Here is a 17,183-nt window from a genome sequence, read left to right as displayed (position 1 = left end):
GATGTTCCAGAAGGTGGGCTATTCTCAAGCATCAAGGGATCCATCTGTAAACAGAGCATCAAGTATCTGACTCATTTCTGTTTCCTGGGTTAGCAGAGGCTCAGATACAAATGAAGTGTCATCAACATTTGCTGTTGAGAGATAACTGGGCATGTTAAATCTACTTAAGATGCTAAGACAAGATAACCCGGAGGACTTGGAATCAATATCTTTATTTCATTGCCATCAGGAGCAAGAACAGTTTTCAGAGAAAGGGAGAGTGACCTCACTTCTCCATGGTGGCAAAATCCCCTGACAGAAATGATCAAAGTAAGGCAAGGGTTATATTGATGTTTAGTCCTAGGATATGACCTGACATGGTGAGGAAATAAATGATGATGGCAGGAGCCTGAGGCAGCTGCTCACATTGTAGGAATGGTCAGGAAGCAAGAGGAAAATGAATGTTCAGCCTGATTCTTCTGTGGACCTTGGTCTATAGAATGGTGCCACCTACAGTTAAGGTGTGTCTTCCCTGCCCAATCTAGATAAGCCCTCCCAGGCATGCTCAGAGGCTATATCCTTGGTGATTCTAGATTCCATGAAGTTGACAATGTTTAACATCACATTAGGCATAACACATATGGATTGGTCATTATCAATGTGTTACTGTCCGGGGCCTCAGGATATATGACTCACCAGATCCCCTCAGCAGATGCCCTGCTGTGGTGTTACTCAGTTCACAGATGACACATCATCTCAATGATATCATCATGATTACAAGCTCATACTTTGCAGGTTGATGCCTTGTCTGTAAAATTGGGCTGGTAATAATAATTATAGCCAAACACCTTGTGGGATTGTTGCCAGATGTTAAAATAGGTAAAGGTTTCTGAAAGATGCTTGGTGTATTGAATCTCTATGTAAACATTGCTGTTCTATTCTGTTCCTAACATTCCAGTTGTCAAGCAACATCCGAGGCTATCTCAGCCCAGGGAGAACAGCCATTCTGCCCACAAGAAAGGAATACTCAATGACAAGTTTAGCATTTGTTTGTATTTCAGGCTGCTGTGGATTTAGTTAGAAACTCATCAACTCAGTCTATGAAGCCCTGAAGAAAACACGGCAGTCCTCCAAGGTGTTGCCTGAAGACACATTAATGACATCAGCTAGATCTGCTCAAAGGTGTTGCCATTAATATCCCACATTATGCAGCTTTTAATAAACTTTAGCACAAATCTGAACTGAGTGGCAGTCATGTTATTATATTATTTAATTTTAGAGGCTGAGGCAGCAGGCATGGTGGGAATGCCTGTAATCCCAGCACTAAGGATGCTGGGGTAGGAAGACGGCTGGGGTACAAAAGCCCAGATTATGGCTCCATATGGTCCTAGTACCTTAAGGAAGGCATAGTCAAGTTTGCTCTATAGAGTCCTGAGTCACACTCAGGGAGACAGGCTGGATTTGCAGAGGGCACTTTATCCACTCTTCCCATCAGCAGGAGGTGGGGGGAGGCGGGAGGCGGGAGGTGGGAGGGACAAAGGCATTCCCAGCATTTGTTGATTTTTGGCATCCCATAATCCATACTAGCACCCCATTTTTTCCTGTCCCAAATTCAGCTGTGGTTTTTGAGATCTCAAAGCATCAACTCACAGGCATGGCAAATTCTTCTTCTTCTTCTTCAAAAAATAATTGCCTCAGTGAGACACCATCAGATTCCTGTGCTCAATTAGAATTATCAATTATCTACTAGTCAATAGTACTCAAAAAAGCAGTGAAGACTTCAATAAAGATAATAGTGATTCTGTCCAACTAGATGTCACTGATGATGGTGACAGGAGAGCACTTGCTGGACATGCTTTGGAAAGCAGTAAGGAAGTGGGTTTGAAGAGAGATGCCAGGACACTGGGAGAGAGCTGGCAGGGACCACATAGAAAGATTGGTCGATACAGCCTGGCATCAAATCTCAAAGACAGGAGAAAAGTGGTAGAAAAACAAACAAACAAACAAACAAACAAACAAACAAACTAGAGGAACTGGTTGTGCTATCCAGTATCCTTAACTCACATGGCAGAGATGTCACCTACTCCAAAGTCAGTGGGAAGCTAACAATATAATGCCCAGCAGTGTGGTCTCCAAAATCAGTGAATTTAGTCAGCCTAGCCAGCAAGGCTAGAGTTTGTTTAGGTGTTCCCTTCAGCAAAATGAGGTGAAGACATTTGGAATGAACCATAACTTTAGGAAAAGGGACTTCAAATAGAAGCTTTGAGAGAAAGAGTTTAGGCCAAGACTAAGGTCAGGCTGAGAGTGAATGCATGGGTAAGGGATGCCCTGGGACTGAACATTTTGTGTGGTAATGGGAAGAGATGATGAGTACACAACAGAGTTTGAAGCCAATCTCCTTTGCACAGTCGCTGTAGGGCTTTAGCTCTGTGCTCCTAACCTCTGTGAGAACTAGGTTAATAAGCTCCAGTCTCCCTTCAGTAACATAAAGATGATGTGCCTTTCTTGCCAATCAAGAGGAAAAAACTGCCCTGTGTGTGTGTGTGTGTGTGTGTGTGTGTAAGACAGAGATGGGGAGGTTTAACATCTAGGCATCAGTGATGCATGCCTGCAATCATAGCGCTTGGGAGAAAGAGGAGGGACGAGCCAAAGGTTCAAGGCCAGCCTTGGCTGCATAGATTCAGGAGAGGCTAAATTATATGATGGAAATTTTATATATATATATATATATATATATATATATATATATATATATATATATATATATATATATATATATATATGTATACATATATATTTTATACATATATATGTGTGTGTGTGTGAATATGTATACATACATATACATACACATATATGAATAATAAATCATAAATATATGCATATATACGAATAATAAATGGAACCCAAGAACCAGGAAGTAGAAGCTCAAAGACAACAATATGAGCTTTCATATTGTTCACCAAAGCTGACCTAGCTACAACTCCTGCTGAGTGCCAGATCTGCCAACAACAGAGATCAACACTGAACCCCAGATCTTGTAGGCTGTCCACCAGAGAAGACCTGGGACATGGGGTCTAAGGCAATAGAAAGTCTCTTCTAGCCAGTCAGTGACTATACTGGGTATTTGGAATTCCAGTGTAGCACCAAGTCTTTCCTAGGTAAGCTTTTAAGCACAAGCACCATATTTTGAGTTGACATGCTTCAGTTAGCAAGTACAGTTATCCAGAGATAGAGCTACAGAACCCAGTTACCTGGTGGCATGTTGATTATATTGGTAATGGATTTGCCTTTCCAACACACAAATGCTTCTGCCAAAACCACCATTAGTGGACTTACAGAATGTTTTGTTTGCCATCATGGTATTCCACACATCATGGTTTCCCAAGAAGGAACTCACTTAACAGTCAGAGAAGTGCAATGGTGGGCCTATACTCATGGAATCCATTAGTCTTACCATGTTACCTACCACCCTGAAACAGCTGGTCTGACAAAATGAAGAAATGACCTCTTGACACAGTTAAAATGCCTACAGAATGGCAGGAGCCTGGAGGGTTAGGGTAGTTTCTTCAAAAGGCAGTATATGCTGTGGTCCAGTTAGTCCAAGAATGGCTGCCTCCCAATGGAAAGCCTAAGAATCCAGTAGTCGTTTCAGTCCACAAGGTTGGGTGTCTCTGCTGGCTTTCAGTATATGTCAGAATCCCACAGAAGTATGCTGTACTACCAGTATAGGAAGAACAAGGGCAAAAAGTCAAAGAGCAAAACCATTTTCTTCCTTGTTCTTTATCCAGGCTGCCGAGAGAAGGTGTGTCTCAGATTTAAGGTAGGTCTACTGATTTAAGGAAGATCTTTCTACCTCAAATGATCCAATTAACTAAAAATCTCCAACAGGTATGTGCCTCAGGTTCTGGTTGACAGAGAAATTTGGTAATTAGTCAGGCCAGGCCACTCTGGATCTGACACACAAACTTACACATAGGGAATGGGTGTGTCAGCCAGCAGTGAGGGCATGGGCCATGCCTCTGGAAGCAGAGGCTTTCACGGTGGGTAGGGTTTGAAAAAGAGCAGCCAGTATGTGTGGCACACAGGGAGCCTTGTGAATGACTCTACCTGGTAGGTAGCTGCACAGGAGGACTTGAGGGTGCCCAGCAGGTGGCTGGATGTGCAAGACTGCTGATTTCCATGACAACATCTGAGGCTGCAGATTGAAGTGTATTCTGAGCTGTAGTCAAGAACTTCCCGTCTATGTGTTTTCCAGGACCATCTAATCAAATCCTTCTGCTCTTTTCTGCTCCACTCCAACTCTGCTCTTTCCAAGTTCTCTCTGTGTCATCTAAACTCCAGCAGCATAATTAGCAAAGATCACCTTTCCCAGGATTCCCAACCCAGTCTTCCCTAGGCATTCCACAGGCATTGCAGTTCTTTAAGGAGGGGGGCAGTCTTTATTCACAATTGTAGTCTTAGTCCCCTGGGAGTCCCAGCATTTGATCCCACCCTTTCCCAGTTACCCCCTCCTAAGGCCAGGGTTATACTGAAGCTTATCATCCCTCAGAGTACAACTTTCCTCCAATCAATGTCTCAGTATCCTCGGGAACTCAGGATCTGCCCCACCATATAATTTATCTCTGCCTTTCCTGAGCATCCTCCAGTGTGTGTGCTGGGGGTGGGGGGTGGGGAGAGCAGTTCACTGTGTACCTCTATCTGACCTTGAACTCTATGTAGACTAGGCTGGAGTCAAAGTCTTAGTGATCATCCCTTCTCTGCCTCCAAAGTGCTGGGATGTGGGTCACTACTCCCAGCAGCCCTCAGCTCTTTGAACAAGGGGAAGTCATTTCCTAAGTGAGGCTTATCCATGCTTCTGCTCTTCCCATATCCAGCTCCTTCTCATCCACAAGCATCATGTAAGTACAAGCTCCGTAACGGCAAGATCTTACTTGTTCATGCTTTATAATCATGCCTCTGTCCTCCATTTTTCTCTCTCGATGAACCCTGTTGATTTGCCTCAGTGACTGCACCCTCATTTCTAGATATCTGATGTCTTTTTCCATCTCACAACCTGCTGCTGGTGGAAATAACATTAATCTTGGGTTTACTTTATGAATCTGTCAGCTCAGGGATCTATAGGGAAATAGGTTTTGGAGAAGTGCCAGTGTGAGTCCACTTTGAAGACTGAAACAGCTGGAATCTAATGTCTGCAAGGCATGGCAATGACAGAAGTCACAGTCAAGGAAAATCACACTTGCCTGTGGCTAGACTTTCTTCTTCCATCTGGGATCCCAGTCTATGAGAGAGTACCACTCATACACAAAGAAGATATGCCCCCTTGATTGACTGACCCACATGCCTAACATCTGTGGAAACACCTCACAGGCACTGAGAAATGTGCTTACAAGTTTTCCAGGTGTCTCTCAACCCAGTGACATCGACAGGCAAGATTTATCATTACCTTTGAGGTCAGGTGGCAATATGAATGGGATCTATTGAACATTTTCTTCACCCTCCTAGTTCATTGACCATTACCTTCCTGCTGTGTTCCCACATGGGAAAGGAGAGAAGGACAGAGACAGAATTCCAGTGTCCAAACAAGCTTTGGAACAAAGTCAAGGTCTTAAATTTTTTTTTGAGTAATTAAGTGGGATACAGAAAGAAGTAAATTGACCAAAATCATTTTCGTATACTGAGCACGTGACCAAGGTGAAGATGAGAACCCAGGTCCATTGAGGTCAAGTATTGTATCTTTACAACACCATATTTACCCACAACCCACAGTGACTTAAAGCACAAAGTCACATCTCTAAGCTGACCAGGTTAGGCAGGCTATTGTCTTAATTTTACTACTGGTAACATATACTGGTTGTAGTATATTGTAGTACACACACACACATATTACATTGTTTATATTACTTGACACTCACTAGTTTACAGTACTATGTCAGTTACATAAAACACAATAGATGTTTCTCATTGCTTTCATGTATGATATTGATCTCTGTGGTACAATGATAGGTTACACTATCCCTTTTCTTTACTGTCCTTGGTAGAGAAACTTATTACAAGCCATCCCACATGACCCCCATTACTTCATTGTCAGAAGAAAATAACATTGAAAAGTTTGACACTGTGGCTGACCATATGACTTGCTTCAATCTATGAAATATATGTAAACAATATGTCACTTTTGAGAAGCTTTGAGGCATCACGAGCTCTGTGCACAATTCCTTTCTTCTGCTATAGATATCTGTAGTCTGCAGAATATCTAATGGTTCAGAATGGATGTGAGAGAACAGAAGATTACTCCCAACCTACAGTTAACAAAATCATGAGTAACAAAACAAAGTTTGTAGTTAATAATCCACAGAGATTCTTGAGGTTCTGGGTGCCTTAGTGTAGCCTGTTCAAAAAGACAGACATTTTGGTTTCACCATAGATTGTCTACCTACCAAGTACTATGTTGGTTCAAATGGACAGATGAGTTACATCCAATACAGTGTTGCTTTCTTAAAGAGTGAATACGTTAACTCCAGATTCCCAGGACCCTGACTCACTGGTCCACCCCATCATGTCCCATCAACTTGAGAAGCGCCCTCTTGATATCTTTGTTTCTCAAACTGTAGACCACGGGGTTGAGCAAGGTTGTGAAGACATTGTAGAAGAGTGAAACCTGCTTGTCTCGCTCAGGGGAGTAGCTGGAGTTCGGCCTTGTGTAGATGAAAATTGCTGGAGCATAGAAGAGTATGACCACAGTCATGTGGGAGGCACAGGTAGAGAAAGCCTTGCAGCGCCCCTGGGTGGACTTGATCTTGAGGATTGCCTTGGCAATATGAACGTAGGAAGCTGCAATGAGGGACATTGGAATAAGAACCACGAAAACACTCAACACCAAGTCCACCATCTCAATTAGGTGAGTATCCATGCAAGCCAGGCTACGTACTGAAGGACCTTCACAGAAGTAGTGGTTGACCCTGTTGGGCCCACAATATGGCAGGCTCATGGTGAAGGAAGTATGTAACAGAGAGAGGAAGAAACCACAGACACAAGTCCTGAACACCAATTGAATGCACAGACCCCAGTTGAGAATGACAGTGTAATGTAGCGGATAGCAAATGGCCACATACCGGTCATAAGCCATGACAACAAAGAGGATGCTCTCAGCTATACCCAGGTCACCAAACACAAACATCTGCAGCCAGCAGCCAGCAAAGGAGATGGTCTGAGAGTGCGCAAGAAGATGTACCAACATCTGGGGCATGGTGGTGGTGACATAGCTCATATCCAACAGGGAGAGGGTGCAGAGGAAGAAGTACATGGGAGTGTGCAGCTGTGTGTCCAGGCAGACCAGCAAGATGATGAGCCCGTTGCCCAGGACTGAGCTCAGGTAGATGAAAAGGAAGACAATGAAGAGGATGTTGTTGGTTGTGGGGTCACTGGAGAAGCCAATCAGGATGAACTCAGTGACCCAACTTTGGTTCTGTCCTAGAATCATCCACATGGTGGAGTCTGTAAGAGAATCCATTATTCTATTTTAATTGACATGCCAGTGATAGAGGCAGAAATAGAAGATACAGGGTGAAGTGATGGCTCAAAGGTGAAACACTGATGCTGCTCCAGAGGACCAGACAGCTCAAAGCTGTGTCTGACTCTAGTTCCAGAGGATTTGACTCCTTCTTTCACCTCCACAGGCCAGACACATACATGGTAAACAAGTATGCATATAGGCATAGACCAATATACATAGAAGAAAAAATAACACCTTTCAATATAAATAAAGAGCACCTTCTGTGTTCAGTTCTTGTCCACTCTTCTCAAGTTACTGAATCTCCCAATGCCTCAATCTCTTCATCTATCAAATAAGGCTAATAACAGTCATTTCTTATCTAAAGCCTCTCACTCAACTCCTGGAAACATCGCATAACATATGACAGGTCACATGCTCTCTCACAATCTCGAACCATCTGTGGGAAGGCAGAGACAGGGGATCCCCATAGCAAGTGGGCTAGCGACACTGAAATGATGCACACTGGGTTCAACTGAGAGACCCTGCCTCAACGAATAAGGTGCAAGAAATTGAGTAAGAATTTCATGTCAGTCTTTAAATACAGACACACACAGGCACACACACTCACACAAAAATATGATCACACACACATGCACAAAACTCATACATGTTCTCTCTCTTTCTTTCTCTCCCTACACACACACACACACATACACACACACACACACACACACACATACACACACACACACACACACACACACACANACACACACACACACACACACACACACACATACACGCAGCATAAAAACATCAGTTGTGCATACATGGACCCACCCAGAATAAGCAAATAGATGAAGCAAATAGAATGAACATCCATTAGACACAAACCCACACACATATAGCCATATGAGTAATGACATAGTTCAAGTGTGTCATATCTGTCCCAGGAGATGATGTTGGATCCTGTGGAGATGGGAGCAGGAAATATCTTCCTTCTTTACTCCTCGCTCCCTCTGCGTACACACAAAAATTAGTGTATTGTTGAGTTGAGTGGTAAATCTATAGCTACAAATTTTTAGAATTAAAACTAATAAATACATATATCATTTTAGGGTAGGCCAAGATAAAATTCTTTAAAAAGAGCAGTTTCCATGGAGGGAAAAAATAATGGTATGCAAGTAAACAAAAAAAGAAGCACTCAAAATATTCATACAAAGACTTAGAAAAGCACAAACATAGCATCAGACACTCCAGGAGAACAGAGAACACTCCTGAAGGCATCTCACGGAGGCAGCTGTCTATTAGGCACTGATGAGGGTAAGAGGTTCTCAGCACCATCACTCATCTGGACATTGCAGAGGAACACCACAGAGCCACGCCCACCTCTGCTTCTCAGGCACACCTACCAGCATGGCTGCAGTAACACATGTCTACTATTAACAAGTGTGAGTAGTTACAGTGGAGAAGAAAATTAAAATGATCCCTTTAGTGTGTGCTTGGCTATGCTCCCTAAGGTTGAACACATTCAATGCATTGTCCAGCAATACAAATATTAAGTATAATTCTGAAATAATATATAAGCACATAGACACATATAAACACATGATCAAGGAAAGACATGTAAAGGAAAATTTCAAACACTACTCTAAATAGTCTGAACTAGGGTTCCACTCATATGCTGATGAGCAAGACAATGATTAAGGCAGGAGGTGCTTTTGATGGGAGTAGAAACATGAAAGAGATTTAAAGCCATCCCCAGTCTTCACCTTCCCTGTCCCCATCCCCTCACCTGACCAGTCCCTGCTCATCACCCTCACAGCCTTCCTTCCTCTCAAACCGTATCAGGAGACCACGATCTCTCCTGACATTTCTTTATCAGTGTCTCCATGTACACTTGCCTCAAAATATTTCTCTTTCAATGCAATCCTTTTTATTCTATCTTTTAGAAATTATTTGATACAATATACTTTGACTATATTCTTCCCCTCCCACAACTTGTTCCAGATCCTCCCCACCCAACTTTATGTTCTTTCTCCTCTGACTCTCTCAACCAAGACAAAACAAACAAACAAACAAACAAACAAAACCAAACTAAAAGAAAGAAATACAAAACAAAAAAAAGTACTAAAAGACAAAACATAATCATCGGGTCACTCTCCTGTTGGCCAGCTGCTCCTGGGCACATGGCTTACCCTGGAGTGTCACTGATAAACAGGGCGAGACTCTCCTGGAGAAAACCCATTTTCCCTGTCCTAACAGATAGATATCAATTACAAATCAACTGCAAACGGCTTCTTGCTTGGGCGGGGGGGGGGGGGCATTGTGTCCACTTCTTCTCCTTGCTGGCCATTTGTCAGCATCAACATGTTCTTCATGTGACTGCTGCTGTGGTTTCTGGAAGAATTCACACGGGTCCTATCTGACCCCTGGTGAAAAACTTCTAAAAGCTCCAAAGTCCTATCATTTGAAGCAGACACACAGAGTAGAGACATTCCTAATATGCCTGCTCGATGAAGAGTAAGCTTCTGTAATCACCTATCTCCTCCGTCTCCCCTCTCTCATATACAAATATCCTTGGGCCACTACTGCTGTCCTACACACCAGTGCCTCTCTCACACATTAGGACACTTGTCAAGCTTCCTCCAGAGTATGGGGTGAGGTGAACCATCACCTGTACATTGTTTCCCACAAGGTGGCCTCAGCATGACCCAGCTGTTAGAAAGCCTCTGCTTCTGCCTTTGCTAACATCTCCCACCCCTACCCAAGGTAGAACACATCCTGCCTTTCTTATTCTTTGACTGGTTACAGTCTGAAGAATTCTAAAAGGGTTTGATAAAAATTTTTGGACAATAACTTGGAAAAACCCCTTCTTCTTGTTCTGCTAAATGAATTGTCACCCAACCAAAAAAGAATTATCTATTATAGTGTATTACAGGATGGGTGATTTGCTGACCTTTACAATAACAGAAACAACTAATATTTATTGAGAAATTTGCACATTCCAGCCATTGTTCCATAACTTTAGGCTAACATCACAACTCACTGAAAGGAAGTATTTTTGCCCATGTGTGGAAACTTAAGACATGGAGAACAGTATGTTCCAGATTACAACCTTGGCATGAGAGAAGTAAGTGGGAGTTGAGGTGGTCCAGCCTCAGAGCCTGTCTCTCAGTCACTGCCTGCTCTGCTCTAACACACAGGCTCTCTAGTGGGAGGTGAAGAATGCAGTCTTCAGTGTCCTCTAGTTGAGCTCACTGAGATTCTGTACCACCAGAGCTCCCAGGACAGAACTGGAAGGGTAATGACAGATGAGCTCGTCTGGAGAGATTTTCCCTCTTGTCTGTGTGTGGGAGGCCCTAGAGTGTAGTTAAGGTAGACAGATCCAAAAAAAAAATAGTAATTCAGGTATGATTTGACAACATGGGAAGACCATTTAGTCATCCACAACCTTTTATGTTTTCCAAGCCAAGTGCCCTCTGCTTTGGCCAAACCTGTGATCCTAACGCTACAAAAGAAGACATAAGGATGAAGTTCCAGACCAGATGATGCTGCACATGGTGGCTCCAACCTACAAAGTCAGCATTTAGAAGGCTTAGAATTAGGAGTCAAAAAGAAGCTAGACTACATAACGAGCTTGAAGACAAGCTAGGCTACAGCAGACTTACATGCCTCACACCCAAGAAAGAGAACCATGATGGCCATGGCCACAGTGTGCATGAAGCTGTGTCTGTGGCATAGGAAAGTGCCTTCAGGGGGGACACTGATCATCACTGCTCTCTCATAAATGGGGCTTTCTGCTTCACTTGAGATCTTTGGGCTCCACATTCTTCATAATCAGCATGACATAAAACAGATAAATGCTCTGTAAATAGTCATTAAGTAAATAAAAGGAAGAAGAGGAAGGAAGGAAAGAAGAAAACAAGGCTGAGGAAGAGAAGAAAGAAAAGCAAGCCCGGGGGAAGAAGTCTGGGGTTTGAGATGTACACACAGAGGAACTGGAGATGGATGACTCGACTACTACTCACCTGCAGTTCCACAGCCACCTGAACCCCACTCAAAAGCCAAACACCAGTGACCACCTTACCACTTGTAAATCCAGGGAATATGTCACTGAGTGGCTGTTTCTTGCTCTTTTGAAGAAGCCACATAAAGGAACTAAATTGAGCTAGCTGGGATTCTAGGCTGCCCAGTCTCTAGAAAACTATAAGGTGCTGTAGAATTTGAGGGGCCGAGTCTCTCAATTCCTCTGCAAGAGCCAGGCAGTCTTGATTCTTCAAGAAGGCACCTATAAAATCCTGCTTGACAAAGGCAAGCCCAGACATCTTCACCTCTTCCCAGTGAGACCAGCAGCTGAGGATTTATGACCCTGCCTCCTCTCTCAGCCTCCCCCGACAACAGCTCAGAAAGGCTCATTTCTGTTCCCAGAAGGGATGCTAAGGTGATTCCCAGGATGCTGTCAACAAGAGCACTACAAGTGGGACTCCTGGGAGCAGAGCATGGGGAAACAGCCCATGGGTGAGGGGAGGTGACTTGTTCCCCTTTCTAGACTAACTGGTGAATAAGCACAGTTCAGAGAACAGGAGAAGGAACCTGGTCAGATGAACCACAGGCTAAGAACACAGTTTCTCATTGTGATTCCTTTTACTGTCCAAATCCTGAGCCCAGACAAGCAATAATGAGACCATATTTGAGTCGCTTTCCTTTTCCTTCCTCAACTACCTTGGGGTAAATCAAAGTTCTCCCTTTCCTACTGTTTAAAAATCTGAGAAAGTTATCCAGCTACTCTGGTGCTCATGAAGAAACAACAACAATGAGTGCTGGAGGTTAGGTTCATGAAAGACAATTTGCTGCTCTTGCAGAGGACCAAGTGTGGTTCCCAGCATGCAGGTGGCATCTCACAACCATCTACATCTCCAGTTCTAGAAAATCTTGTACCCTCTTGTGACCTCCCCGGGGATCAGGAATGCATATGGTGTACATAAATACATACATGGAGACAAGACAGTCATACACATAAACAGAAAAAGAGTAAAAAAGTGGCATAGCACCACAGAAGTCAGCATTGACAACCCCATGCCAGTGGAGTAAGAAAACTCTCCCAGGGGCTCATGGCTCTTGGATGCAAAGAAGAATTGAGGGCCAAATCTATCAAAGTCTAGAGGATGTTCTTTTGAGCTAGCTGCTATTTTGCCTAGGATTTTTGTTTTCTGTACAATTCCAATAGGAACCTCTTCCCTTCTAGGCTTGTTAGAATAAGATATAGTGATGTTGTGCACTTGTTACAAGTACTGGACTGCTTTTCATGACATTGATTCTCCATCCTTGTCTTCTTTCTATGTCTTGGTTTCCTAAGTAACCAGAAGGAGAAGACTGGACCCTAAGTCCTTCTTGGTGTCAGTGGTTGTTTGATATGATTTAGAATTCCTATGAACTGATCCATAAATGCAACTGATATTAAAAGTTAATTATAACATGACAATTAAATAAATTGTATTGGAATCAAAGACACCCTGTCCGAGAATGTACTTCAGCTGTCTAGCACCTGAGGGAATAGAATGCTTCAGTCTGGAGTTGTATTCATTAAAAAAAAAGGCAACAAGGGCTGGAGAGATGGCTCAGCAGTTAAGAGCACTGATTGCTTTTCTGAAGGTCCTGAGTTCAAATCCCAGCAAACACATGGTGGGCCTCAATCATCTGTATTGAGATCTGACACCCTCTTCTCACTTACCTGAAGATAGCTACAGTGTACTTAGATATAATAATAAATAAATCTCTAAAAAAAAGACAACAAAAGCTCCAAAACTCTTCACATCCTGATGATCAACTATATTTTCCTGTGGTCTGCATTCTAGCAGTTGTTTAGTGTGGTGCATTTGCCACTTGAAATACTGTGTAATGATATGTGATCTCAACTATTGTTCAGTGGTATGTTGGCATCGATGACATTGGCCATGATGTGTGTATTTACATCTTAGTAATTGTCAATCAGTACTAATCAGAAACATCATAGCACAGCCCTGGCCCCTGAAGTGCTATTGCTAAGCATTGTTCCACGGCTATGACTCCAACTCTTCTCCCTCTTGTTGTTAATCCCTATTAGCCCTGGAAAGGCAGTCAGGCCCAAACAGGGACTCTTCTCCATCAGGATTGATAAGGAGACAGAGGTTCAGAGAAAACCTTGCCACACTTATTGAGTGCCACATGGAGAATGAAACAGCCACCCTGGCTCTCTCGGTGTTAGTCATAAAGATTTAATTATAGATTCATAAGGTGAGAAGAGAAAAAAAAAAGAAAAAGAAACCTAAAAACAAAACACAGAAGTAAAATTTCATGACACTGTATCAAGAAACAATATCTAAGATCGACTGAAACTAACAAGAAACAAAACTACTTGGCTCAGAGTGGTGGAGTATGAAGGAGGCTGGGTGATCTCTGTGAGTGTGAAGCCAGGCTAGTTTACATAGTTCCAGGCCAGGCCAGGCCAGGCAGTGCTACAGGATGTGAATCTGTCTCAAACAAACAAACAAACAAACAAACAAACAAACAGTGCATGCATTGGATTTTACCAAATTGAAAACTTTTATAATGAAAGAATGCAATCAAAGAATCAAAAATTCCCCTAGGTGGGGTGTCCCATCCTATGATCCCAACATTGGGGAGGTGGAGGCAGGGAGATTAAAAAAAATCAAGGCAACCTTAGAAATGTGGGAAGTTCCAGGCTAGCCCAGGCTATGTGATAAATATGTAAGTAAACAATAGTACCGAGTATTAACTATGAATGAAAAGTACACTTTACCTAAAAAATATATGTCCACCAAATTAACTTGAAGTGGCTGAGGCCTAAATAGGAAGAAAATAGTTCGGTCATTGAATCAGAGAGGAATTTGCTGATTGGTCAGAGAAGAGCTACTTTGAAGATGATAGACTGTCCATAAGAATCACCATCATAGGAAGAAAAGGAAAAAGTGGGCAATGGCCAAAGATAAGACACGCCCTTGGATGCTGTCTACAACTTAGAGCAGACGTAGGGAGGTTCTGATGAGAACCCAGCTCCTTCTCTTTCTGCAGTGCATGATTTTCACACGAGAGGTCACCATGGTCACCCACAGACAACACTGAGCTTATATGTGAAGCTTGTATTTTATTGGTTCTGTACTGGTTCCTATCAGCTTAACTGACAACACATGCTCTGCTACTTACAAATAGTGCCTTGGCCTTCTACTGTCTCTAGTATCATGCTATCCACAGTTAACATGTTTTGTGTTGGCTGATAGGTATGCTGTTGTTTTCTGTGAACTATACCAGGTTAGAGAGACTAACATATCAGACCATGGCCAATTTATAGCAGGACTCTCTCGGATCCCTCCCCCCCCCCAAGAGGATATTTAATATTTTAAAGTTTAGTCCTTTTGCTTGACAGTCTCTTGAGTACTCTAAAATTAACCTGGCAAATCCTGGGTTTTAGAATAATAAAGGGGTTATCTCTATGTCTCTGTGTCACTCTGGTCCCTCAAATCACATTCCTGTTCTTTGACTCAATCTCCTACATGTTATTTTTTTCTCTTGGTGTACCCATCTCTCTCCCGGGAAGTATTGCCCTCCACTTCCATTGGCTATCAGATATTTATTACAGCCAGTCAGATATGGTTCTAGATTGCCTTAGGCAAATGAGAAAGAGGAAATATTTACAAAATATGAGACCAGTGATGAGCCATAGAAATAACAATACCAAGATTGTGCCAGCATTTAGCTCTCTGCTGGTACAGAATTAACAACTGGATATACAGGAACACATTTTCACATACTGTACCCTAACACCAATAACTTGATTATGTATCTATAGACAAAAATCTTCCCTCCTCCTGCTTTCAGGCTGGACCATACTACTTTCTGTGGCTAAAAGGATGTGTGGAAAGAGATTTCATTACAGATGGTTGTGAACCATCACATGGTTGCTGGGAATTGAACTCAGGACCTTAGGAAGAATAGTCAGTGCTCTTAACCACTAAGCCATCTCTCCAGCCTGATGTGTAGAAAGAGAATCAGGCCATTCTCGAGAAGCTGAGTCATAGTGAGGTGGTCCACTGTTCCTTCCCTTCTGTTACATTATGGATATAAGGTTCCCTGAGGATGGAGGTGAGAACACAGAAGGCCACTCATACTCTACAATGACAAACATGAGCAGCAAATGAAATATTGCAGTCATGATCCAGCAGGATGACTGAGGTATTTGGGATTGTACCTTATGTACCCTGTCAATCGAGACAGCCATCCATCTTGGTTTCATGATAGTTTGTCCCAATTACTAAGTACTACATCGGTTCAAATGCACAGGTCAGCTATACCCAACAAAGACTCTGTTCTTTTCTTCAATGGTGAATACTCTAACTACTGTTTCCCAGGATGCTGGCTCACCAGTCCATCCTACCAAGTCCCATCACCTTGAGAAATGACCTTTTGATGTCCTTGTTCCTCAGACTGTAGACTACAGGGTTGAGCAAGGCTGTGAAGACATTGTAAAAGAGTGAGATCTGCTTGTCTCACTCAGGGGAGTAGCTGGAGTTTGGCCTGATGTAGATGTAAATGGCTGGAATATAGAAGAATGTGACCACAGTCAGGTGGGAGGCACAGGTAGAGAAAGCTTTACAGCGGGCCTGGGTGGACTTGATCTTGAGAATTGCCTTGGTAATGTGAATGTAAGAAGCCACAATGAGGGAAATTGGAGTAACAACCACAAAAACACTCAACACCAAGTCCACCATTTCAATGAGTTGAGTATCCATGCAAGCCAGGCTACGCACTGAAGGACCTTCACAGAAGTAGTGGTCAACCCTGTTGGGCCCACAATATGGCAGATTCATGGTGAAGAAAGTGTGCAACAAAGAAGAAAATAAACCACAGATCCAAGTCCCTGCTGCCAATCGAATGCACAGCCCCCAGTTGAGGATGACAGTATAGCGCAGTGGATAACAAATGGCCACATACCGGTCATAAGCCATCACAACAAAGAGGATGCTCTCAGCTATACCCAGGGCACTGAACATATACATCTGCAGCCAGCAGCCAGCAAAGGAGATGGTCTGAGAGTGCACAAGAAGATGCACCAACATCTGCGGCATGGTGGTGGTGACATAGCTCATATCCAACAGGGAGAGAGTACAGAGGAAGAAGTACATGGGTGTGTGCAGCTGTGTGTCCAGGCAGACCAGCATGATGATGAGCCCATTGCCCAGGACTGAGCTCAGGTAGATGAGAAGGAAGACAATGAAGAGGATGCTGTTGGTTGTGGGGTCACTGGAGAAGCCAATCAGGATGAACTCAGAAACCCAACTTTGGTTCTGCCCTGGAATTATCCACATGGTGGAGCCTGTAAGAAAATCCATTATTCTATATGTTACCTGACACATGCCAGCGACAGAGGCAGAAAGGGAAGATATAGGCTGAGGAGATGAATCAAAGGTTAAGCTCTGGGTGTTGTTTCAGGGAACCAGAGAGCCCAAAGCTGTGTCTAACTCCAGTTCCAGTGTATCTGCTCTCACCTCCACAGGCTACACACATACATGTTGCACAGGAGTACAGGCAAAGCCACATATTTGTAATATATATTATATGTAATGTATAAAGTGGCTGTAGGTTATGGGATGTGGCTTCTGAGTTCAGTGGTCAGATCCTGTGCTCTCTTCTCAAGTTACTGAACCTCACA

General features: G+C 43.1%; 1 protein-coding gene and 1 pseudogene across 1 annotated transcript; both read right to left on the bottom strand.

The window, feature by feature from the left end:
- Positions 1-6,520: 6,520 nt before the first annotated feature.
- On the bottom strand, positions 6,521-7,489 carry LOC110314773 (olfactory receptor 2A12-like). Its single transcript, XM_021188997.1, has one exon. It carries the CDS (start codon positions 7,466-7,468, stop codon positions 6,521-6,523), a length of 948 nt encoding a protein of 315 aa, XP_021044656.1. The 5' UTR covers positions 7,469-7,489.
- Positions 7,490-15,891: 8,402 nt separating this feature from the next.
- Positions 15,892-16,887, bottom strand: LOC110314774 (annotated as a pseudogene).
- Positions 16,888-17,183: the final 296 nt, after the last annotated feature.

The sequence above is a fragment of the Mus pahari genome, unplaced genomic scaffold, assembly GCF_900095145.1.
Source record: "Mus pahari unplaced genomic scaffold, PAHARI_EIJ_v1.1 scaffold_6677_1, whole genome shotgun sequence".
NCBI lineage: Eukaryota > Metazoa > Chordata > Mammalia > Rodentia > Muridae > Mus > Mus pahari.
Note: the sequence above shows the minus strand (reverse complement) of the source record. Positions and strands in the feature narration are given on the sequence as shown.